Below are 23,522 nucleotides of genomic sequence, written 5' to 3'. Positions count from 1 at the left end.
GCCCCCTTTTCAAATAATTTTTTTTTTTTTTTTTTTTTTTTTTTTTTTTTTTTTTTTTTACACTGGTAATGTAATTACTCGATTAAAGTAGCTATTCATTACTCAACTGATCTCACGAGGCTGAGTGTACACCGAACTCCAAGCACAGAGCAAAGAAAAAAATCGAACTTTCAAATAGGTAATTTCTTGAGGAAAAGGAAAAGAAAGAGCTCTCAGGGTTTAATTTACATACCTGTAATATAATCAGATACGAAGCAGCCGTGTCTAACTCATTCGATAAGAGACATTGTTGAAACAAGTCCTTGGGTTTCCCTGCAGCTCCAAATAGATATCTAGAACATACAAGGAAAGAAATGTTAGAAAAGAATAAATAATACCCTAGTCTATATCGCTTTCCCGCCCAGAGCATACTTTATGTAGGTAACTTTGATTAATTTAGAAAAAAATCTTGGTCTTGGCATCTCGTTTTTACATCAGATGTTTTTGTAGGGGAGATCAACATTCGATAAGAGACATTGTTGAAACAAGTCCTTGGGTTTCCCTGCAGCTCCAAATAGATATCTAGAACATACAAGGAAAGAAATGTTGGAAAAGAATAAATAACACCCTAGTCAGGCCGAGTCTATATCGCTTTCCCGCCCAGAGCATACTTTATGTAGGTAACTTTGATTAATTTAGAAAATATCTTGGTCTTGGCATTTCGTTTTTACATCAGATGTTTTTGTAGGGGAGATCAGATGTGACAAGGATGCGACACGAAACTTTTGGTTAAGACCGGTGCAACGGTTGGTGGCATTTTACCGCTTTTTGGCGGTTTTCGGTGTATTTAACAATATCTCAGGAACGGTATAAGCTAGAGACTTGAAATTTGGTACGTAGTTCACAAATGTGACAAGGATGCAACACGTTTGGTTAAGATGGTTGCTGCGGTTGGCGGTATTTTGACCGCTTTTTGGCGGTTTTCGACCGTTTTTTGGCGGTTTTCAGCTATACCGACAAAACGGTTACACTCAAATAAGCATCATTCAATAGGATAAGGAAAGTGGTGTGATGTTCACACCAGATTTTTCATAGTTAGATGTGTGCACCCTACTGACCTGAGTACAAGGAATGTCTGACCACTCTAGTCGGATAGGTGTGGGTGACTGTGTAAGGGAAGAGTCTTCTTCTTCTATGCAGGACCAGGGGATCCATGGACTTTGATGACCACCACCTCCTTCTGCAAATAGAACAGACAGAAAATTGTTATTACCAACCTCAGTTACAATAGGAAATACAGATAGTAGTGATGATAGTCACGTGAGCAATTTTATCGCTTATCATTTGTTTACTAGGACTGAAATGCCATTACAAAATGGACGTGACATTAAACGGCATTGGTCAAAGCAGTATATTTGTTCCCTAAATGGGAAGTATTGTGTCTCTTCTCGCCCATCTGATGAGAGGCATACTACGGGATGGGCATGCTACGACACAGACCACACGAGTCCTACTCACCTGTATAGAACACACTGGTATCTTCAGACAGGATACTCCTCTCGTCTCTCTCTATCCTGTGCATAGCACCACTATGGGGTTGGAGGACGGGGTCTTGACTCATATACCCGGAATCTCCTATTATGGAGCCACCACCTGGTAGAGGTTTGTGCCCCAAGGGGCCGAACTTCAGCACCTCCCCTGGGTAGGCTGGGGGTGAACGAGACCTGAAATTGATAGGAAAATGGAACTGTTAGCATAGTGTGCCAAGGTGTTTTGTATTTGTGATAGCACCGGTTTGTAAAATCATGTTCGTACGTTGTAGGTAACCTTGATTAATTTAGAAAAAAAAGTCTTGGTCTTGGCATTTCGTTTTTACATCAGATGTTTTTGTAGGGGATTTCAGTTCTTTTTGTGAACCAGTTTGCAAAATCCTTAATGAGGAGTTGTGCCAAGGTGTTTTGTATTTGTGATAGCACCGGTTTGTAAAATCATGTTCGTACGTTGTAGGTAACCTTGATTAATTTAGAAAAAAGTCTTGGTCTTGGCATTTCGTTTTTACATCAGATGTTTTTGTACGGGATTTCAGTTCTTTTTGTGAACCAGTTTGCAAAATCCTTAATGAGGAGTTGTGCCAAGGTGTTTTGTATTTGTGATAGCACCGGTTTGTAAAATCATGTTCGTACGTTGTAGGTAACCTTGATTAATTTAGAAAAAAGTCTTGGTCTTGGCATTTCGTTTTTACATCAGATGTTTTTGTAGGGGATTTCAGTTCTTTTTGTGAACCAGTTTGCAAAATCCCTACTATGAAATTTCGCCAAGGTGTTTTGTATTAAGGAGAGCGGTAGCGCTTCGCCCGCCAAGTCAAAACAGTTTGAGTTTGTGATAGCCTAATAGAATTAATTTATAAAATCAGATTCGTATCGGGTTTGTACTCACCCCCAAAGTGCTATCTCTGTTTTCCTAGCACACTGTACTATGGTGGATAAATACACGGGAAATTCCTGTATGAACTCTATGACGCTGGGTAGCTGGGCATCAGGTATTGGCTCCTTAGACGTTGCTTCCTCTTCTAGAACCTCGTGCAGGAGTAATTCGAGTGAGTGAGGAAAGTAGGGGAGTGATGTGCAGGCCCGCGCTATCTCCCACGCATGATAACCTGAGGGGAAACAATAATACATTTTAAAAACCTATATGACAGTAAACCTATAGTGAAAAGGAGCGAGCGAAATGAGTACCAAGATTTTGCTTCGATGACAGACCTTAAACTGTGTTCAGTGTCCACAAATAGTCGATGGCCGTCGATCAACGAGGTGAATCTATGTAGAGGCAGTATGGACGGTTTCAGTCGACTATGTGTGGATACACGTCGACTTGATGTACTCATTTAGGTGAGGTTGTAAGGTGAAATAATCAAAGGAAAAATAATAATAATAATAATAATACTAATAATAATAGTGCTTATTTATACTGCTTGCATAGGACAGAAAAGTCCCTTTACTGCAGCAGTAGGCTACTACTATTATTGTGGTCAAATTCTCAAATTATATGAGGATAAAACTCCACACCTCGGCTGGGATTGAACCCACGCCCTCCTGTTTACCAGGCGAGCGCCTTGACCACTACACCACCGAGGCAGGTATTGGCACACCAAAATGAGAAACTAGGGAATTTTTCTTTTTCTTCTACGACTTTTAGATCCCGAAATAAATCGATTTAAAATATACCGGGAAATCTTTAACTCTGACGTCACGACATACGCTCCCGTACGCCATGACGTCACATCAACTATCCCTTGCAGGCAACACTGGTGTAATGTCGGGTTGTTTCGTGTTTTACTTACTCTTCGTGTTTCCCGTAGACTCCCGATCGGATTTGTTACTCGTGCTAGATCGGCTGACCTCGGGTTGTTTCGTGTTTTACTTACTCTTCGTGTTTCCCGTAGACTCCCGATCGGATTTGTTACTCGTGCTAGATCGGCTGACCTCGGGTTGTTTCGTGTTTTACTTACTCTTCGTGTTTCCCGTAGACTCCCGATCGGATTTGTTACTCGTGCTAGATCGGCTGACCTCGGGTTGTTTCGTGTTTTACTTACTCTTCGTGTTTCCCGTAGACTCCCGATCGGATTTGTTACTCGTGCTAGATCGGCTGACCTCGGGTTGTTTCGTGTTTTACTTACTCTTCGTGTTTCCCGTAGACTCCCGATCGGATTTGTTACTCGTGCTAGATCGGCTGACCTCGGGTTGTTTCGTGTTTTACTTACTCTTCGTGTTTCCCGTAGACTCCCGATCGGATTTGTTACTCGTGCTAGATCGGCTGACCTCGGGTTGTTTCGTGTTTTACTTACTCTTCGTGTTTCCCGTAGACTCCCGATCGGATTTGTTACTCGTGCTAGATCGGCTGACCTCGGGTTGTTTCGTGTTTTACTTACTCTTCGTGTTTCCCGTAGACTCCCGATCGGATTTGTTACTCGTGCTAGATCGGCTGACCTCGGGTTGTTTCGTGTTTTACTTACTCTTCGTGTTTCCCGTAGACTCCCGATCGGATTTGTTACTCGTGCTAGATCGGCTGACCTCGGGTTGTTTCGTGTTTTACTTACTCTTCGTGTTTCCCGTAGACTCCCGATCGGATTTGTTGCTCGTGCTGGATGTTGATTTTCAATCAACAAACACGAACCCAGACCATCTTTGGACGCATCTGTTTCAATAACCAGTTGTTTACTGGCATCAAAAAAACGAAGTACTGGACGCGTTGCCATCACATTCTTCAGCCTCACATAACAATCTTCATGATGGTTGGACCACGTCCATTCCATTCTATCTTTTGTCAACTCTCTTAGAGGTGCTGTCAACTCCGATAATTTGGGAATAAATTGAGCAAGGTACTTCGTCATTCCCAAGAATCTCATCAGCTCTTTCTTATTCTTGGGACTTTCCATGTTAACAATAGCAGCCACTTGTTCCTTATCTGGTCTGACCCCTTGCTTCGAGATCTCTTTTCCCAAGAACTTGACTTGTTCTTGTTTATACTGAAACTTATCCGGGTTGAATTTTACATTGAATTGTCTCGCCTTCTCAAATCCGGTCAGGGCCCCTAGAGTGCAGTGTGGATAAGGCCGGGCAAAGTCCGTGTGCAGATTCTTGAGAGCGGCTATGAAATTGTCGATACGGGCCGCTCTAGGTCGCTCCTTAGCTAACCACTCCACCTGGGGGGGAAATAATAAATAAAGAAATCAAATCGTGAATTTATGTGTGTAAAAGCGGAGCCTTTTAATAACTTTTCGTGGATATCACAGCATTACTAAGTGCCTCCTTTGCAATCAATTTGCATATATTTCAAGACTCCTTGTACACTGCTAATGCCGCCACTGGTCGCTACTCGATTAAAGCAGTCCTCACGAGGCTGAGTGCACTTAGAACTCCAAGCACAGAGCCGAAAAAAAATTCGCTGGGGTCAATGTTTTTTCGGCTACAGTGTTTAAATTCGAAAAAAGTTTAGAGTAAGATGTAGATTAATTCAGATTAGCTATATTACCAGATGAAAGTCTAGAGTAGCGGCAAAGTAGCCGAGATGTTTGAGTTGATGTGCCACCAATAGACGTCGAGCGTGCCGCTGGAGAATGATGTCCATGTAGAAGTCTTCTGCCGTACCTTGGCCGCCATCTTGAAATAGAGAAACACAAAGAAGGGGTTAAGTGCAGGGTGAGGTATAGAGAGGTTAAGAGAATACTTTGCCGGGGAAACAGCGGGAGCCAGACCCGCATCCCCGCCACACCGCAGTATAGCCATAGGGCCTCGGTCAGATGAGGGCGGGAGCGAGAGGGGTGCTTGACCGCGGCGGATGGGGAAGGCACCCAGATGGTCTCCACGTTTGACGCGAGCACGGTGGGCGCTGCGACCACCTGGGAAGAAAAAATTAAACCAGTGGGAGGGGGGGAGGGATATTAAAAGTTGTTTTGGTACAATGTAAATCCGACCCCGAAAGACCAAAATTCAAATTGAGGGCACGGTTAGCACAGTGGTAACGCTCTTGCTTGCTAGTCCCGGGTTCGAATCCCACCATCGTTAAAAAATTTGCACTCGTATCACCCATCTGATGAGAGGCATACTACGGGATGAGCATGCTAAGACACAGACCACTTGAATCTAATGTGGCAGTTGTTAAATTGTAGACAATTATGTCTACGGTTTAGACAAGGAGTAAAATCAGCAATAGGGAATGATTGTATATGTTTAAAAATAAATGAAAAATGATTTATTGGAAAAAAAAATGCTACGAAATAAATGAGTGTTTATAATTCCAAACTTTTTTCTTTTTTTAATCCGTCCCTACAAGGACCAAACTTCAAATTCAATCCGGCCCGAAAGGACCAAATTTCAAATTCAATCCGGCCCGAAAGGACCAAATTTCAAATTCAATCCGGCCCGAAAGGACCAAATTTCAAATTCAATCCGGCCCGAAAGGACCAACATTTTAGATATATTCAATCTGGCAACAAAGGACCAAAATTAACATCCGATCTGGCCCGAATGACCAAGATTCAAACTGATTCCGGTCCAAAGGACCAAAATTGTAGGGAATGATTGTATATGTTTAAAAATAAATGAAAAATGATTTATTGGAAAAAAAAATGCTACGAAATAAATGAGTGTTTATAATTCGAAACTTTTTTCTTTTCTTTTTTTAATCCGTCCCTACAAGGACCAAATTTCAAATTCAATCCGTCCCGAAAGGACCAACATTCCAGATATATTCAATCTGGCAACAAAGGACCAAAATTAACATTCGATCTGGCCCGAATGACCAAAATTCAAACTGATTCCGGTCCAAGGGACCAAAATTAAGTCATATTTACCTGTGATTCATCGAACTGATGTACAAGCAACAGTCTTCCGCTCACATTCATGACGAAACTATCTCTACCCCGACTCATACCATGCTGGTTTCTATTGCCGGCTTTATTGCCGGTCTGACTTCTAGACTCGGGCCTCATGGAGGTGAGTGTAATGGAGACGATGCAGGCCGGATGAACACACAGGCCGGACACGTCGATAGACTGGATGTGTGTCACGTCCAGCTTGTTATCCGCTGTGAATGGAAACGGAAAATAATTAATCCGACAAAAAAAAAAAAAATATTAATCTGGCCCCAAAGGCCCAAAAACAAAATATATTAATTCGGCACAAAAAGACCAAAAAAACAAAATATTAATCCGGACCCAAAGGACCAAAAAAACTGAGATACATCCGGTCTGATATTGACTAAAATATAATTCTACCTTGTACGTATAGAACTGGATATTCCAATCAGGAATGTCGATTCCACACAGAGATACTTAGCCCCGCCAACATTAAACATAAATTAAATCCCTTCATTTACAATTTAAATCCGTCCGTAAAGGACCAAAATTGACACAAAATATAAATCCGGCCCGAAAAAGACAAAAATCTTACCCATTTCTTCCACATTGTAGATATATATCCGGCAATCCGCTGTGAAAGTCAGTATCCGGTTTCTCAAATTTTCCAACAGGAACACTTGTCCGGACAATACTTAAAAATACATTAAATCCGGCTCGCAAAGGACAAAAATTGAAACAAAATATAAATCCGGCCCGAAAAAGACAAAAATCTTACCCATTTCTTCCACATTGTAGATATATATCCGGGAATCCGCCTTGAAAGTCAGTATCCGGTTTCTCAAATTCTCCAACAGGAACACTTGTCCGGACAATACTTAAAAATACATTAAATCCGGCCCGCAAAGGACCAAAATTGACACAAAATATAAATCCGGCCCGAAAAAGACAAAAATCTTACCCATTTCTTCCACATTGTAGATATATATCCGGGAATCCGCCTTGAAAGTCAGTATCCGGTTTCTCAAATTCTCCAACAGGAACACTTGTCCGGACAATACTTAAAAATACATTAAATCCGGCCCGCAAAGGACCAAAATTGAAACAAAATATAAATCCGGCCCGAAAAAGACAAAAATCTTACCCATTTCTTCCACATTGTAAATATAAATCCGGCAATCCGCTGTGAAAGTCAGTATCCGGTTTCTCAAATTTTCCAACAGGAACACTTGTCCGGACAATACTTAAAAATACATTAAATCCGGCTCGCAAAGGACAAAAATTGAAACAAAATATAAATCCGGCCCGAAAAAGACAAAAATCTTACCCATTTCTTCCACATTGTAAATATAAATCCGACAATCCGCTGTGAAAGTCAGTATCCGGTTTCTTAAATTCTCCAACAGGAATACTTGTCCGGACACGGGGATGGAGATCATGTGATCGTTACACAGCCGAAGATCTTTCGGGTAGAATCGTATCTCGTCGGTTTCGGTCGGGATGGAATAGCAGCCGGCTACAATCCAGGAGTGGGCATACCAGAGGAGACCCCCAAATACCACCTGATGATCATTTATTTAGGGTAAGTGTACCATTTATTCGCCCATCTAAAAACGTACCATTTATTGGCCCCACCTGTACCTACGCCACAAGTCTGAACTGGACGAAAATTTTCAAGATCCAATTTCATCAAAAGAAAGGGCTTAAAGACTGCTATCGAACCAGTGCTATTCAAAAATTGTAGTCATAAAAACGAAAATTAGAAAAATAAATGTGGCCAGGTGGGCCAATAAATGGTACGTTTTTTAGGTGGGCGAATAAATGGTACACTTACGATATATTGTTATTTATAACTTGAAAAGGAGAACCAAAAGGTATCTATATTTTACAGACCTTCAAAAATTGTAGTTTATTTGTAAATTAAATGCCTACATGTTTCGGAGGCGCTCCCTCCATCATCAGGGCTACACAAAACACTTAGGTAAACAACGAGGTACACAGAACACAGAAGAGACTGGAGAAAAGATTAGAGAAAGAGGGTGGGTATATAGTTAAAATTATATATAGACCTTGAAGTAAGAAAGTAAAATTATATATAGACCTTGAAGTAAGAAAGTATAAGCTATGTAATATCAATCCACATAGCGACCGGTGCTGGGATTATTGAGATATTTGGAAAAATCCTACAATGGAGCAGTTGCATTTGGGTATAAATTATGAACAAAAGGTCGATTCCTACGTAAAAAGTTGTAAAAAATTCAAATCTGAGGTCAAAACTCCGAAACAGTAATTTTAACAGGTCGAAAATTCAATTTGAATTTGCGGTTCTAAGGAAAAAGTTTAAAAAATTGTGACGTCAGAGTTTGAGAAATGCACAGAAACGGATGAGCACAAACACATTAAACAACTTAAAAAAGCTAGTGTTCTCGAAGTTTTAACAATAGCAAGGGGGCGCCGCAAGTGAGGTAAACTTAAAAAATGTAAAGCTTATAAAAAAGTATTTTTTTGATTAAAAAACTTTTAACAGAATACATTTTTCCATGCACTGAAATTTAAAGAATTGAAAGGGTTACAATAACTTTCATGAGCTAAATATTGTTATAGGTACCTAGTAATAATACTCATGAGCTTGAATCAAAAGCGTACTTACTTTTTATGTTATTTTGCTACCTATGTGTTGTTGGTTCAAAAATAAATATGAAAGTATTTAAAGTAAAAAAAAAAATAAATAAATAAAAAAAATGTACCTACCATATCTTTCTCCTGAGTTTCATTTCCAAACAGTTTCCACTTTCTGGTTAGGAGTGAGTAGTGTGCTATGCCACATCGTCCCGCTACAGCTAGGTACTTCCCCTCACTATCTATGGCAGCTAGCTGTGAACAAGAGAGCAAGGGGACTTTTATTCCAAGAGGTTTGATAGAGAGAACTGTAACTGCTAAGGTCTTATTGTCCCAAAATCGAAGAGAGAAGGAAGACAGGATAGGAGAAATCCAGAAGTTAACCTTATCTGTTCAAGATATAGTACAACCCGGGCGGGAAAGTCTGACTTGAGAGCAAGAATTTTTGTTCATAAATATGAGTGTAAGACCTTCAGGTCGAGTTTTACCACCGTGGATTGTCTCAGGATTGAGTTCAATCCGAGGTTGACCTGGCTGTTAAGTATAGGGAAATACTAGTTTCATCTTAATCCCGAGTTGGTAAACCCCAGCATTAGATCGAGTCGCTACTTTTACTCGGACTCGAAGTGAAGCCAGGTCACTACACTTACTCGTATCGGCCAGTTGGTCGCTGCATAGGTCGCTGGTAGCGACACTACATGCCACTGTTTGTTCTCTATCAAACTAGATGAGATTAGAGGTCACTACACTTACTCGCTAGATAGAGGTCGCTACACTTACTCGCTAGATATAGAGGTCGCTACACTTACTCGCTAGATAGAGAGGTCGCTACACTTACTCGCTAGATAGAGAGGTCGCTACACTTACTCGCTAGATATAGAGGTCGCTACACTTACTCGCTAGATAGAGAGGTCGCTACACTTACTCGCTAGATAGAGAGGTCGCTACACTTACTCGCTAGATATAGAGGTCGCTACACTTACTCGCTAGATAGAGAGGTCACTACACTTACTCGCTAGATAGAGAGATCGCTACACTTACTCGCTAGATATAGAGGTCGCTACACTTACTCGCTAGATAGAGAGGTCGCTACACTTACTCGCTAGATAGAGAGGTCGCTACACTTACTCGCTAGATATAGAGGTCGCTACACTTACTCGCTAGATATAGAGGTCACTACACTTACTCGTATCGGCCAGTTGGTCGCTGCATAGGTCGCTGGTAGCGACACTACATGCCACTGTTTGTTCTCTATCAAACTAGATGAGATTAGAGGTCACTACACTTACTCGCTAGATAGAGAGGTCGCTACACTTACTCGCTAGATATAGAGGTCGCTACACTTACTCGCTAGATAGAGAGGTCGCTACACTTACTCGCTAGATAGAGAGGTCGCTACACTTACTCGCTAGATATAGAGGTCGCTACACTTACTCACTAGATATAGAGGTCGCTACACTTACTCGCTAGATATAGAGGTCGCTACACTTACTCGCTAGATAGAGAGGTCGCTACACTTACTCGCTAGATAGAGAGGTCGCTACACTTACTCGCTAGATATAGAGGTCGCTACACTTACTCGCTAGATATAGAGGTCGCTACACTTACTCGTATAGGCCAGTTGGTCGCCGCATAGGTCGCTGGTAGCGACACTACATGCCACTGTTTGTTCTCTATCAAACTAGATGAGATAGAGGGGCTAACTTCGCCGCTTGACAGAGAGGTAGGTCCGTCTTCTGACATCTGGTAGAGACGAGATAGACCTGAGCCGAAATTAATATAGAGTTTGTCTTCGCCTTGCAGGATCGCTGGTAGCGACACTACATGCCACTGTTTGTTCTCTATCAAACTAGATGAGATAGAGGGGCTAACTTCGCCGCTTGACAGAGAGGTCGGTCCGTCTTCTGACATCTGATAGAGACGGGATAGACCTGAGCCGAAATTAATGTACAGTTTGTCTTCGCCTTGCAGGAATAGATGACTTTGATGAGACTGGGAACAGAGTACATCAACACGTTTCAAACCCCGGACCCGCAGCGCGGTATCGGAATGATGCCTAAGCGAGGATGTGATGTCAACTCGTGCGAGATAGGACGCTTCTTCCGACTCAACAATTCGGGCCTGTGTCAGGTAAGAGAGAGAGAGAGAGAGAGGAGTAATTCGAGTGAGTGAGGAAAGTAGGGGAGTGATGTGCAGGCCCGCGCTATCTCCCACGCATGATAACCTGAGGGGAAACAATGATACATTTTAAAAACCTATATGACGGTAAACCTATAGTGAAAAGGAGCGAGCGAAATGAGTACCAAGATTTTACTTCGATGACAGACCTTAAACTGTGTCCAGCGACGTCCATCGATCAACGAGGTGAGTCTATGTCGAGGCAGTGTGGACGGTTTTAGTCGACATCGATCGACGGCCGTGGACTATGTGTGGATACACATCGACTTGATGCACCCATTTAGGTGAGGTTGTAAGGTGAAATAATCAAAGGAAAAATGAGAAACTAGGGAATTCTTCTTTTTCTTCTACGACTTTTAGATCCCGAAACAAATCGATTTAAAATATACCGGAAAATCTTAAACTCTGACGTCACGACATACGCTCCCGTACGCGATGACGTCACATCAACTGTCCCTTGCAGGCAACACAGGTGTAATTCGTTTGTGGGCCATTTCTTGTATCGTGACGTCTTTTAATATTGAGTTGAGATCTACAGAACTGTACAGAGCAGGGTCTCTCCTTTTTCTTGGCACCTCTTTTTTCCTCAGATGTTTTTGGAGGGGATATCAGTGTTTTTTTCCAATCCTTACCTAGATTTCGTCGGATAAGTTGTCTCAGAATTTGATGTATGTACACTTGACTAGTTCGTTTGAGCAGAGAGAATACTGAGGTAGGATCTACAGAACTACATAGAGCAGGGTCTTCTTTTTTCCTGGCACCTCTTTTTCCCCAGATGTTTTTGAAGGGGATATCAATGTTTTTTTTTCTATTCTTACCTAGATTTCGTCGGATAAGTTGTCTCAGAATTTGATGTATGTACACTTGACTAGTTCGTTTGAGCAGGGAGAATGGTAAGGAGAATACAGAGCTAGGGTCTGCAGAACTGTACAGAGCCGCGTCATTTTCCACACCCAGGAGTATGGCTTCTTCGTAGAGTATACCTGGAATAATAATTAGAGAACCCTATTAATGTTGTCGGCTAGGATACCTGGAAGATTTCTAATGAACCTTATTCATACTGTTGGCTCAAAGCTCGATTTTCCTTCGAACACTCTTCTTAGATTAAACCTATTATCAACTATTATTTAAGGCTTAAGGGCAGGATTCTCTAAATCCAAAGATTGAGCTCTTAACATTGTAACGTTTAGCAGCATAATCCGCTGGGATATGAAACTGTGCTGATGGGCCGAGTAGTACTTACCGAGCGGGTAAATATTCAGATGGAACGGCAGCATAATCCGCTTGGATATGAAACTGTGCTGATGGGCCGAGTAGTACTTACCAAGCGGGTAAATATTCAGATGGAACGGCAGCATAATCCGCTTGGATATGAAACTGTGCTGATGGGCCGAGTAGTACTTACCGAGCGGGTAAATATTCAGATGGAACGGCAGCATGATGTGTAGAATTGTTTGTTGTACCTAAATGTCTTATGTATGTTAATGTCAATCTTAACTTGTCTTTTTTTTTAATTTAAACAGGTCTTGATTATTGTTCCATAAAATGTAATATTATTACCAATCAAATATATAAGACCTTGTTTAGACTGCGAGAGTAAAGGGACTTTTCAGTCCTATGCTGGTAGTATAAACAAGGTATATTCTATTCTATTATATTCTATTCTATTAATTAGGGTATCAACTTGTCAAGTTAAAACAAAATGTTTACTTTTCCCAGCCTCACTCAGGTTGAGTTATGGGTAAGGTAATGAAACCCCCCGTCACTGAAAACGTTTCAACACTGACGTTAAGTAAAACCTTTTCTTTTCTTTCAACAACCTTGTCAGCTTGGAGGGTAGTGTGATTTTTTTTTTAAAGGCTTCAATGGCAGGATTCTCACACCTTGAGCTCTTCCACCCAACCAACGATCGCCAACAGGATAAACCTGTCGGCGAGATAGAAGAATAGGGGAAAGAAGAGAAGGGAAAAGAGAAGACAAAGGGATAATAATGGAATATATTATCAAGCTTCAGGATAGAGGTGTTCGGTGATAGCGCTAAGCCACGGGTTCGATTCCCGCTCGGGGAGCACTTTATCTTACACCAAAAAAAAATTGAAAGCGTTAGGTCGCGGGTTCGATTCCTTCTCGGGGCGAACTTTATCTTACATCGAAAAAAAATGGAAAAAAAACTTACTGAACGCAAAAAACCTACAAAGGAGACAATAAGGGCGCCACTTACATTGGGGTCAAATTTGAGTGAACTCGCCGTCAGGAAAGCAGCACGCCCGTCGTTGAATACAACTGAAAATCCTCCCACTAGTGGGGAATATTCTATGTCTACTATGTATGTGTTGGACTCTACTATAGGAACAGCTGCAAATAGAACATTCAATTCAATTATTTTTATTGTCCAAATACATGATAGTATGTTGACAATGTTTATACATAATACAATTAGAAACACAAAATATAATTATATTAATATCTATATCTAATTACAGTAAAATAATTAAGAATAGAATGTGAATAAAATAGAACTTACTCACGAGTATACTGTTCAAATAGGATGAAGATACCCTTTAAACCAGCAGTAGAAAAAAAAAAGAAAAAAAAATCGACAGAGATGATATTACACACGTCGATAGACTGGATGTGTGTCACGTCCAGCTTTTTATCCGCTGTGGATGGAAACGGAAAATAATTCATCTGGCACAAAAGGACCAAAAAATAGTAATCCGACCAAAAGGACAAAATAAATATTAATCCGGCCCCAAAGGATCAAAAAACAAAATATTAATCCGGCCCCAAATGACCAAAAAACGAAATATTAATCCGGCCCCAAAGGACAAAAAAAAATATTAATCCGGCCGGAGGCGTTCTCTACCACCTTACCCTTAGAGCTCCATTATTATGTGGTCACACTCTCAAATAAATGAGGATAAAATTCCATGCCTCTGCTGGGATCGAACCCACGCCCTCCTGTTTACCACGCGAGCGTCTTGACCACTACGCCACCGAGGCAGGTAAAGGAATGGGAACCCCCTGATTGTGATATGTATATTATATCAAAGGCCTTAAAAAACGTAGTGCTTTCATACAAGTTTGAGCTCGAACCGACAATCAGGAGCGGAGTTATAGCGCATTTGAGTCCTCATTTTCCATGTCTTCCATTAGTCAAAAGCACAAACGGTCACCCGTCCAACTACTAACCAAGCTCAATGTTACTTACCATGGTTGGATTAGCGAGCGTCTTGACCACTACGCCACCGAGGCAGGTAAAGGAATGGGAACCCCCTGATTGTGATATGTATATTATATCAAAGGCCTTAAGAAACGTAGTGCTTTCATACAAGTTTGATCTCGAACCGACAATCAGGAGCGGAGTTATGGCGCATTTGATTCCTCATTTTCCATGTCTTCCATTAGTCAAAAGCACAAACGGTCACCCGTCCAACTACTAACCACGCTCAATGTTACTTACCATGGTTGGATTCGTAGCCAGGACACTTTTTACGAAGCTATACAAAATGATTTCATCTTCCATCTCTGTCTTGCTTTCAGTCTTGTTGTCTGATTGTTTCTGTCGTAAAGTCTCTGCATCACTCGCTCTCCCTTTACACCTGGAAAATTATCATTATCAAAATCAATAATCATTTTTACGTAACCCGTTGAAATATTTGCAATCGAAAAACGAATACAAATTTTTGTCGATGGTGGGATTCGAACCCGGGACCTTCTTACCTTTAGAGACTTGTTGGTCCATACAGAATGGAATGCGCCTCAGATCCAAACAATAATCTCTATTCAAATGTCCGTCCCATTTGTATCGCCATATTTGTGCACTAGATGAGGTTACCATAAGCTCGTCACGAATACCGACCATAGCGGGGATCGAACCTGGTACCGCCACTTGAGTCATCTGTAATAGAACAAACAGAGTTGTAATAAACTATTTTTTTTATATATAAGTATATATACCTTGTTTAACGCCCTACAGGGAGGGCAATTACTAAACAAGGTTTCCTGCCTATCTAATTTAATAAAAATCATATTATTAACTATAAACAGCTCGCCTTGCACGCGGGAGACCCGGGTTTGATTTCCGATGATGTCAAAAAATTTGTATCATGCAAATGATTGATTCCGTGACTGGCCCACTCAGCCTCGTGAGGAAAATGAGTAGCTATGACATATAAATGCGCATAGCGACCGGTGCCAGCATGGTAGGTAAACATTTTGGATTTTAGGATTATTGAGATATTGGGAAAATCCTACAATGCTGCAGTGAGCACCAAAGTTTGTGATATAATAACACAAAGAAATGACATTTACTTATTTATTATAAACTATAAACAGGGAGGAGAACCCTAACCATAGCTAACTGGCAGCTCTTCAAAAGGTTCTCTTTTTAAAGAATAAGCACACAGCTAGAGACCATCACCCAGGTGTATGTCAGATAAAAAAAAGATATCTTTTCTTTATTCTGCCATGCCATCACCATTTGGCTAAAGCTAAAGGCACAACAAAAACTTCAGTTAATGAGTAAAATCCTAACACATGTATCTTACTAATCTTCAAATTTCTATTAGTATAGGGAGTTGGGATCTGACATCTGAACTTCAGTTAATGAGTAAAATCCTAACACATGTATCTTACTAATCTTCAAATTTCTATTAGTATAGGGAGTTGGGATCTGACATCTGACTGAGTAGACCTTTCAGTCTTTACATATGAAGCGTGCCGGGAGGCATGTGAACGTCAAGAGTTTGCAGTGGCTCCCAGCCTGTATCAACAAAAAACATCTCTACTTTTACCGCTTTTTGGCGGTTTTCGGTGTAATTTAACAATATCTCCGGAACGGTATAAGCTAGAGACTTGAAATTTGGTATGTAGTTCATAAATGTGACTAAGATGCAACACAAAACGTTTAGTTGAGATGGTTGCTACGCTTGGCGGTATTTTGACCGCTTTTTGGTGGTTTTCTACCGTTTTTTTGGCGGTTTTCAGCTATATTGACTAAACAGTTAGGAGTATTGTAAAAGTTAGGGTAAAAGAACACTCAAATAAGCATCATTCAATAGGATAAGGAATGTTCACACCAGATTTTTATATATTAGATTAATATCAAAGGGATAAGAAAATATACAGTCTGTTCATAAAGTCCCAGGCCACCATTTTAATTTTTTTACTGTTCACCCTGGGAAGCTGAAATTATGATAAAGCACTCAAAATTTTGAGTGGTACTCAAAATTTTGGGGGGCCTTCAAAATTTTGAGTACCTCCCGAAATTCTTTATCATAATCAAGGGCTGCGTGCAAAATTTCAGCTTCCCAGGGTGAACAGTAAAAAAATTAAAAGGGTGGCCTGAGATTTTATTAATAGTCTATATATCATTCTCCGGATATCCGGAGTAAACAGTGTTAGGAACTTACCTACTATCCTGAGTCCGGATCATGCACAATTGATATCCCTCCGCTCCCCACTCCATACTCCGAACCAGGAGTGGATTACCGGCGGTATCCGGACTCCGGAGCCCATAGTCCCACGCCAGGGAGCACATTAGTAGAGAACCGAAGGTGGACCATAGGGAGAAACCACCCCTAGACCAAGCCAGGGCTAGTGCTCGGCCATCTGGAGTATAACGCATACATGATACTGAACCTAGCTCCCCTGTAGAATAGAATAGATTATATTATAGAATAGAATATGAATAGAATATAATATAATAGAATAGAATATGGATAGAATAGAATAGATTACATTGTGGACGATAGAGAGAAGCCACCTCTAGACCAAGCCAGGGCTAGTGCTCTACCATCTGGCCATCTGGAGTATAACGCATACATGATACTGAACCTAACTCTCCTGTAAGAATAGAATAGAATAGAATAGAATATGAATATGAATAGAATAGAATAGATTACATTGTGGACGATAGAGAGAAGCCACCTCTAGACCAAGCCAGGGCTAGTGCTCGGCCATCTGGAGTATAACGCATACACGATACTGAACCTAGCTCCCCTGTAAGAATAAGTTTATAATATAATATAGAATAGATAGAATTAAAGAAAAGCATCTCTACTTACCACAGATAGAGTAAGGCTGGGAATATTTTCTTTGGTGAATAGTTCAACATTTTCTCGGCATAGGTTGGGCTGCGGAGAATCGATCTGCTCGTAGATCCCACTCTTCATGGAATTGTCCACTTCCAACTTGTAGAATATAAGGTAGCCTAGAGTGGTCTGTAAATTATAACAAACGGAATTTTAATCGATAGCATTAAATAAATAAAAACTCAGCCACCCTAGGCAGTTTGAAGGGTAGCTGCTGGCTTTCTCCTATACTAATGTCCTTCTCTCTTTGATTTTGGGACAGATAATAGAATAGAATAGAATATACCTTGTTTATCCTGCCAGAATGAGACTGAAAAGTCCCTTTACTCCCGCAGTTTAAACAAGGTCTTATTTATTTTCATAGGTACAAATATGCAAATACGAGTATAAATATAAACCTTGTTTAAATTTAAAAAAGGGGTATACAAATTATTTGTTGATGGATTGATTAAGAGAGGAATAGGGGTGTCATCCACATACACAACAGTTACACTCACATTCATACTTGCATCCCATGTTTGCCCGCGCACAAAAGTTCCGGCACCCCCTATAATACAACAGTAGTAGAAAAAAAAATCAAATTCAACAACTTGTTTATCACAAGTTGTTGTGCCAGCCTAGTTAGCTCGGTTGGTAGGGCATCTGTCTTGTTAGCACTAAGCAGCGGGTTCAATTCCTACCCCCTATCCTGTCTTCCTTCTCTCTTCGATTTCGGGACGATAAGACCATAGCAGTTACAGTTCCCTCTGTCAAAGCTCTTAAAAAAAAACCTATATTCTTGTCTTCTTCTTAGGGGACTTTTTTTTAAAGAGGTTTGATAGAGGGAAATGTAACTACTGATATCCCGAAATCGAAGAGAGAATGAGGACAGGATTGAAGAAAGCCAGCCGTTCCGAGAACGAACATTATCTGTTTCGCCCCGGGCGGGAATCGAACCCGCGACTAAAATAATAATAATACATATAATAGACTCTGGAGTGGAAGGCAACCACTAGGCGAGGTTAACGCTCTACCACCTAACCCTTAGAGATAAATCATTATGTGGTCAATTTCTCAATATAAGTGAGGATAAAATTCCATGTCTTGGCTGGGATCGAACCCGCGCCCTCTTGTTTACCAGGCGAGCGCCTTGACCACTAAGCCACTCTGGACCAATTCCATTGAGCCTAAAAAAATTCTGGACCTAGAAGTGAATGAATGATTGTCGATAAGCGTTAGCAACAATAATAATAATAGTGCTTATTTATACTGCTCGCATAGGACTGAAAAGTCCCTTTACTCCAGCAGTAGGCTACTACTATTATTGTGGTCAAATTCTCAAATTAATTTGAGGATAAAATTCCATACCTCGGCTGGGATTGAACCCACGCCCTCCTGTTTACCAGTCGAGCGCCTTGAGCAACAACAAAAACTGTTGTCGAGCAACAACAAAAACTAACCCAACAAGGCAGGTTTCTTGCTTCCTCACACGAATTTCAACCAACCTGTATACACTTTATCCGATACTATGAGGGAGTGAGATAAGTGCAGTCCACCGGTATGTTCATCTATAACGTATACACTGGTCTGTCCATTGGACTGGCCGAAAGCGATGAGCCGGTATTTGTGATTGAGAGCCGAACACTGGGCATCGTCCAGGTGGGGTGCCCATAGACCTTGCGTTTGCTGGGGAGAAGGAGAAGGAGACATTTCAATTGCAAATATTTCAACGGGTTACTTTCTGGTGTTCTCGTGTTGACCTAGCACCTAAATGGGAAGTATTGTGTTTCTTCTCGCCCATCTGATGAGAGGCATACTACGGGATTTTTCGGCTCTGTGCTTGGAGTTCGGAGTGCACTCAGCCTCGTGAGGACAAGTGAGTAGCTACTTTAATCGAGTAGCGACCAGTGGTAGCATTACAAATGTAAAATGTCTCTGGTTCACCACAAAGATTCATGATTTGATTTTGATTAGTGCTTTAATTGTGAGATGTGTATGGCAATATGTGTGAGTGAAGGCATGTGTAGAATTGTTTGTTGTACCTAAATGTCTTGTCTATGTTAATGTCAATCTTAACTTGTCGACAGGATAGGAGAAAGCCAGCCGTTCCGAGAACGAACATTATCCCATCAGGATAAAATCCACCCCGGGCTGGAATCGAACCCGCGGCAATTTAAATAAAATCATTTCCTTTTCTGGAATAGATACTTACTTTGCAAAACCAGATAGACAGGGTATGGTTGCTCAGTATAGCAAATAGGACACGGTCTCGGTTACACACGATGGATTCAAATATATTCGGTTCATTTTGCCTCTGCTTACACTTAGGTATGTTTAAAACTTTTGGCCATCCTATCGGAAAATACATTTTGATGTTTGTTTCCCCTTGTTTTATAGTGAGGTTTTTTGTTTTGCTTATTTATCTAGATCAGTCATCCTCCCATTTAGTGATCTGAAAGAAGAAGAAAAAAAAGTAATTTTATTAATTGTAAAGTACCTACATCATTGATTTGGGGATGATCCTTCATTGTTACCTTTATTATTCTTCTTCCTTCTTCTTCTTCTTCTTCTTCCTTGCCTTTTCCCGAGTTCAAATGGGGGTCAGTGTTTTTTGTCAGCCTTTCAATCAGCCCTAGCTAGGGTGATTAATCACCCTAGCTAGGGCAATTGCTTTGGGCTGTTATTTGATTTAGGCTACAAAAACTTGATGAGTGGATACCCTTCGCACTCAAGCTTTGCTATTTCTTTAGCAAGGGAAATTTCAGGCTGGTATGCTCCGTTTAAAGTCCCCTAGCCAGACCAATAAATAGAATGGCCTGGACAAAATATAAAAAGTACAGTAGGTAGTTTGGAAGATCAAAAGTGATTTATGTGTGGGTGTACCTACTTTTACCAGCAATCATCTGATGTGGACAACTGAGTTCTAGTTTTCTTATTGAGATATTGGGAAAAATCCTACAATGCTGCAGTGAGCACCAAAGTTGTGATATAATAACACAAAGAAACAGCATTTACATTTACATTACATTTTGCCAATAAAGAAATTACATTACATTACAAGAAGCCCTAGCTAGGGTGGTAGGTTTGGGCTGTCATTTGGTTTTCAAGTTTTATACGAGTGGATTCATTCCCTTTGCACTCAACCTATTTCTTTAGCAAGGGTAATTTCAGGCTGGTATCCTCCCTGTTTAGAGTCCCCCAGTCAGACCAATCAATAGATTGACCAGGATAAAAAGTACAGTAGGTCAGTAGGTGGTTCAGAAGATCAAAAAATGATTTATGTGTATGTGTGGGTGTACCTACTTTTACCTGCGATCATCTGATGTGGACAACTGAGTTCTAGTTTTCTTAATTCCTTTCACACACATTTGAGATTTTGAGCAAGGAATGAAAACTGTGACATGGAAAATGACAGGAAAACTGAGAACACGTAGGTAAATTTATGAATTTCTATAGGTAATTTGATTAATATTAAATTTTAATGGAAAAATTGGATTTAAAAAACACTTCAAAAAGTGGTTTGTTTACAAAATTTTCTTTTTCTTTTTGATAAGAACTGGTCCACGGAGGTGAACCGTGAGAGGATGAGATAAAAAAAACCCAAAACATTTTTTACATATAATAGACTCTGGAGTGGAAGGCAACCACTAGGCGAGGTTAACGCTCTACCACCTAACCCTTAGAGATAAATTATTATGTGGTCAATTTCTCAATATGAGTGAGGATAAAATTCCATGTCTTGGCTGGGACCGCGCCCTCTTGTTTACCAGGCGAGCGCCTTGACCACTAAGCCACTCTGGACCAAAAAAATTCTGGACCTAGAAGTGAATGAATGATTGTCGATAAGCGTTAGCAACAATAATAATAATAATAGTGCTTATTTATACTGCTCGCATAGGACTGAAAAGTCCCTTTACTCCAGCAGTAGGCTACTACTATTATTGTGGTCAAATTCTCAAATTAATTTGAGGATAAAATTCCATACCTCGGCTGGGATTGAACCCACGCCCTCCTGTTTACCAGTCGAGCGCCTTGAGCAACAACAAAAACTGTTGTCGAGCAACAACAAAAACTAACCCAACAAGGCAGGTTTCTTGCTTCCTCACACGAATTTCAACCAACCTGTATACACTTTATCCGATACTATGAGGGAGTGAGATAAGTGCAGTCCACCGGTATGTTCATCTATAACGTATACACTGGTCTGTCCATTGGACTGGTAACCCAACAAGGCAGGTTTCTTGCTTCCTCACACGAATTTCAACCAACCTGTATACACTTTATCCGATACTATGAGGGAGTGAGATATGTGCAGTCCCCCTGTATGTTCATCTATAACGTATACACTGGTCTGCCCATTGGACTGCCCGAAAGCGATGAGCCGGTATTTGTGATTGAGAGCCGAACACTGGGCATCGTCCAGGTGGGGTGCCCATAGACCTTGCGTTTGCTGGGGAGAAGGAGAAGGAGACATTAAGAGCTGTCAGGGTATACCTACCCTCCTTGACCTGGTGCTTTCGACGACACAATAATTTATATCTACCCTGGTGTATAGCAGATACAAAAAGACATCTTTTCTTTATTCTGCTATCGCCATTCGGCGAAAGCTAAAGCCGCAACAACAACAACATATAAGCTAAACCCATCCCTTGGGGCAGCTACATCTAAGCCTCTTAGTGGGCTTTTTGTGTATGAAAAAACTTACTGATACGACTAGCATACTCGAGTCTGGTTTCCATTGAACTAACGCATTGTCACCAAAGTCCTGAATACTCTGCTCATCTCTTGTATGCAATGTGATAGGAAGACAGGGCTGAAAACAAACATAATGAGAAAGTAATAATAAGCATGTGGATCACATAAAAGTACTCCAAAATCCACTGTGCTAACCACTACACTTCCGACAATGTTATTTATAAATTTAAATCAATAGAAGTTTAATGATAATAATAAAAAAAGAAGTTTAATAGTTGTACCTATTTGTTTTTTTTTTGTTTTTTTTTTTATGTCAATTACAAAACTAAAAGTAAAAAAAAAAAAAAAAAAATGTAAAATTGACTGAAAAACCATGCTGACTCAAACTAAATAAACACTTCATAAAAATTCAGCACATTTTTTTTTTTTTTTTAGAGGTTTGACAGAGGGAACTGTAACTGCTATGGTTTTATCGTCCTGAAATCGAAGGAGAAGGAAGACAGGATAGAGAAAGCCAGCCGTTCCGAGAACGAACATTTATCCCACAGGATAAATCCACCCCGGGGCTGGATCGAAACCCGCGGCAATTTAAAATAATTAATCATTTCCTTTTCTCTGGAATAGATACTCTACTTGTGCAAAACCACGTGCGGATAGACAGGGATTCATGGTTTGCTCAGGCTATGCAAATAGGACACGTCTCGGTTACACACGATGGATTCAAGAGGAGCAAAATATATCGGTTCATTTTGCCTCTGGCTTACACTTAGGTAGTTTAAAACTTTTTGGCCATCCTAATCGGCGAAATACCATTTTGATGTTTGTTTCCCCTTGTTTTATAGTGAGGTTTTTTGTTTTGCTCCCCTCCTTATTTATCTAGTTCATCGTGATCCTCCCATGTAAGTGATCTGAAAGAGAAGAAAAAAATCATAAATTCTTATTAGAGTTGTAAGAGTACCTACATCAGTTGATTTGCGGGATGATCCGCTTCATTGTTACCTTTTTATTATTCTTCTTCCTTCTTCTTCTTCTTCTTCTTCCTTGCCTCCGTTATCAAATGGGTGTGTCCAGGTGTTCTTCTTTGTCTCAGTCCTTTGCAATTCACCCACCTGAGTGGTTAATCACCCTGAGTAGGGCAATTGCTGGGTTGTTATCGATTAGGCTACAAAAAATTTCACCTCGCGCGCTACCCTCTCGCACTCCACGCTCTACCTTTTCTCCTACGCACAAGCGTAATTCAGTTTCGTTATGTCGCTTAAATGTCTGCTCAGCCAGATCCAATATTAATGACATGGCGCGCGCGCGCGGCGCCTCTCGGATAAAATATAGCAAAGTATAACGTTCACAGTAGTTTTTCTTATTCTGGCAAGATCAAAACGTGATTTGTATGTCTGTGGGTGTACTCTTACTCTCCCGCCCATATCCGCGCGTACAACTGAGTTCTAGTTTCTTATTTCCTTTCACACCCACATTTGAGATTTTGAGCAAGGAAATGAAAACTGTGACATTGAAATGACAGTGAAAACTGAGAACACGTAGGTATAATTTATGAATTTCATAGGTAATTTGATAATATAAACTTTTAATGGAAAAATTGGATTTAAAAACCTCTCTCCCGCTCC

The 23,522-nt window shown here is 40.6% G+C and overlaps 2 protein-coding genes and 1 long non-coding RNA gene across 4 annotated transcripts in view; all 3 read right to left on the bottom strand.

Moving 5' to 3' along the window:
* The window catches only part of LOC113466985 (RAB6A-GEF complex partner protein 1-like), a 6,718-nt gene extending 2,678 nt beyond the window's left edge, over positions 1 to 4,040 (bottom strand). The window contains exon 1 of the mRNA XM_026822869.1: positions 3,320 to 4,040. The gene's annotated coding sequence lies outside the window, so the exon portion shown is untranslated. The remainder of the gene's footprint in view (positions 1 to 3,319) is intronic.
* LOC103508212 (RAB6A-GEF complex partner protein 1) overlaps positions 1 to 22,021 on the bottom strand; it is a gene marked incomplete at its 5' end in the record, with an annotated part of 30,493 nt that extends 8,472 nt beyond the window's left edge. The window contains 14 exons of the mRNA XM_026822862.1: positions 233 to 332; positions 2,416 to 2,635; positions 4,153 to 4,681; positions 5,011 to 5,138; positions 5,206 to 5,377; positions 6,332 to 6,564; positions 7,662 to 7,896; positions 9,086 to 9,208; positions 10,562 to 10,945; positions 14,595 to 14,733; positions 16,546 to 16,783; positions 18,711 to 18,899; positions 21,475 to 21,655; positions 21,911 to 22,021. Of these exons, the coding sequence (XP_026678663.1) occupies positions 233 to 332; positions 2,416 to 2,635; positions 4,153 to 4,681; positions 5,011 to 5,138; positions 5,206 to 5,377; positions 6,332 to 6,564; positions 7,662 to 7,896; positions 9,086 to 9,208; positions 10,562 to 10,945; positions 14,595 to 14,733; positions 16,546 to 16,783; positions 18,711 to 18,899; positions 21,475 to 21,655; positions 21,911 to 22,021 (2,982 nt within the window). The remainder of the gene's footprint in view (positions 1 to 232; positions 333 to 2,415; positions 2,636 to 4,152; positions 4,682 to 5,010; positions 5,139 to 5,205; positions 5,378 to 6,331; positions 6,565 to 7,661; positions 7,897 to 9,085; positions 9,209 to 10,561; positions 10,946 to 14,594; positions 14,734 to 16,545; positions 16,784 to 18,710; positions 18,900 to 21,474; positions 21,656 to 21,910) is intronic.
* On the bottom strand, positions 19,477 to 20,704 carry LOC113466989. Of its 2 annotated transcripts, none has more exons than XR_003391218.1 (2): positions 20,509 to 20,704; positions 19,477 to 19,657 (listed from the first exon to the last, which is right to left on the bottom strand). It is a non-coding gene; the product is annotated as an uncharacterized LOC113466989 (long non-coding RNA). The 2 variants fall into 2 exon arrangements; XR_003391217.1 differs by lacking the exon at positions 20,509 to 20,704 and adding an exon at positions 20,093 to 20,142.
* Positions 22,022 to 23,522: the final 1,501 nt, after the last annotated feature.

This window comes from Diaphorina citri, unplaced genomic scaffold (genome assembly GCF_000475195.1).
Source record: "Diaphorina citri unplaced genomic scaffold, Diaci psyllid genome assembly version 1.1 scaffold378, whole genome shotgun sequence".
NCBI lineage: Eukaryota > Metazoa > Arthropoda > Insecta > Hemiptera > Psyllidae > Diaphorina > Diaphorina citri.
The sequence above is the reverse complement of the archived record's forward strand: the minus strand, read 5'-3'. Positions and strand labels throughout refer to the sequence as shown.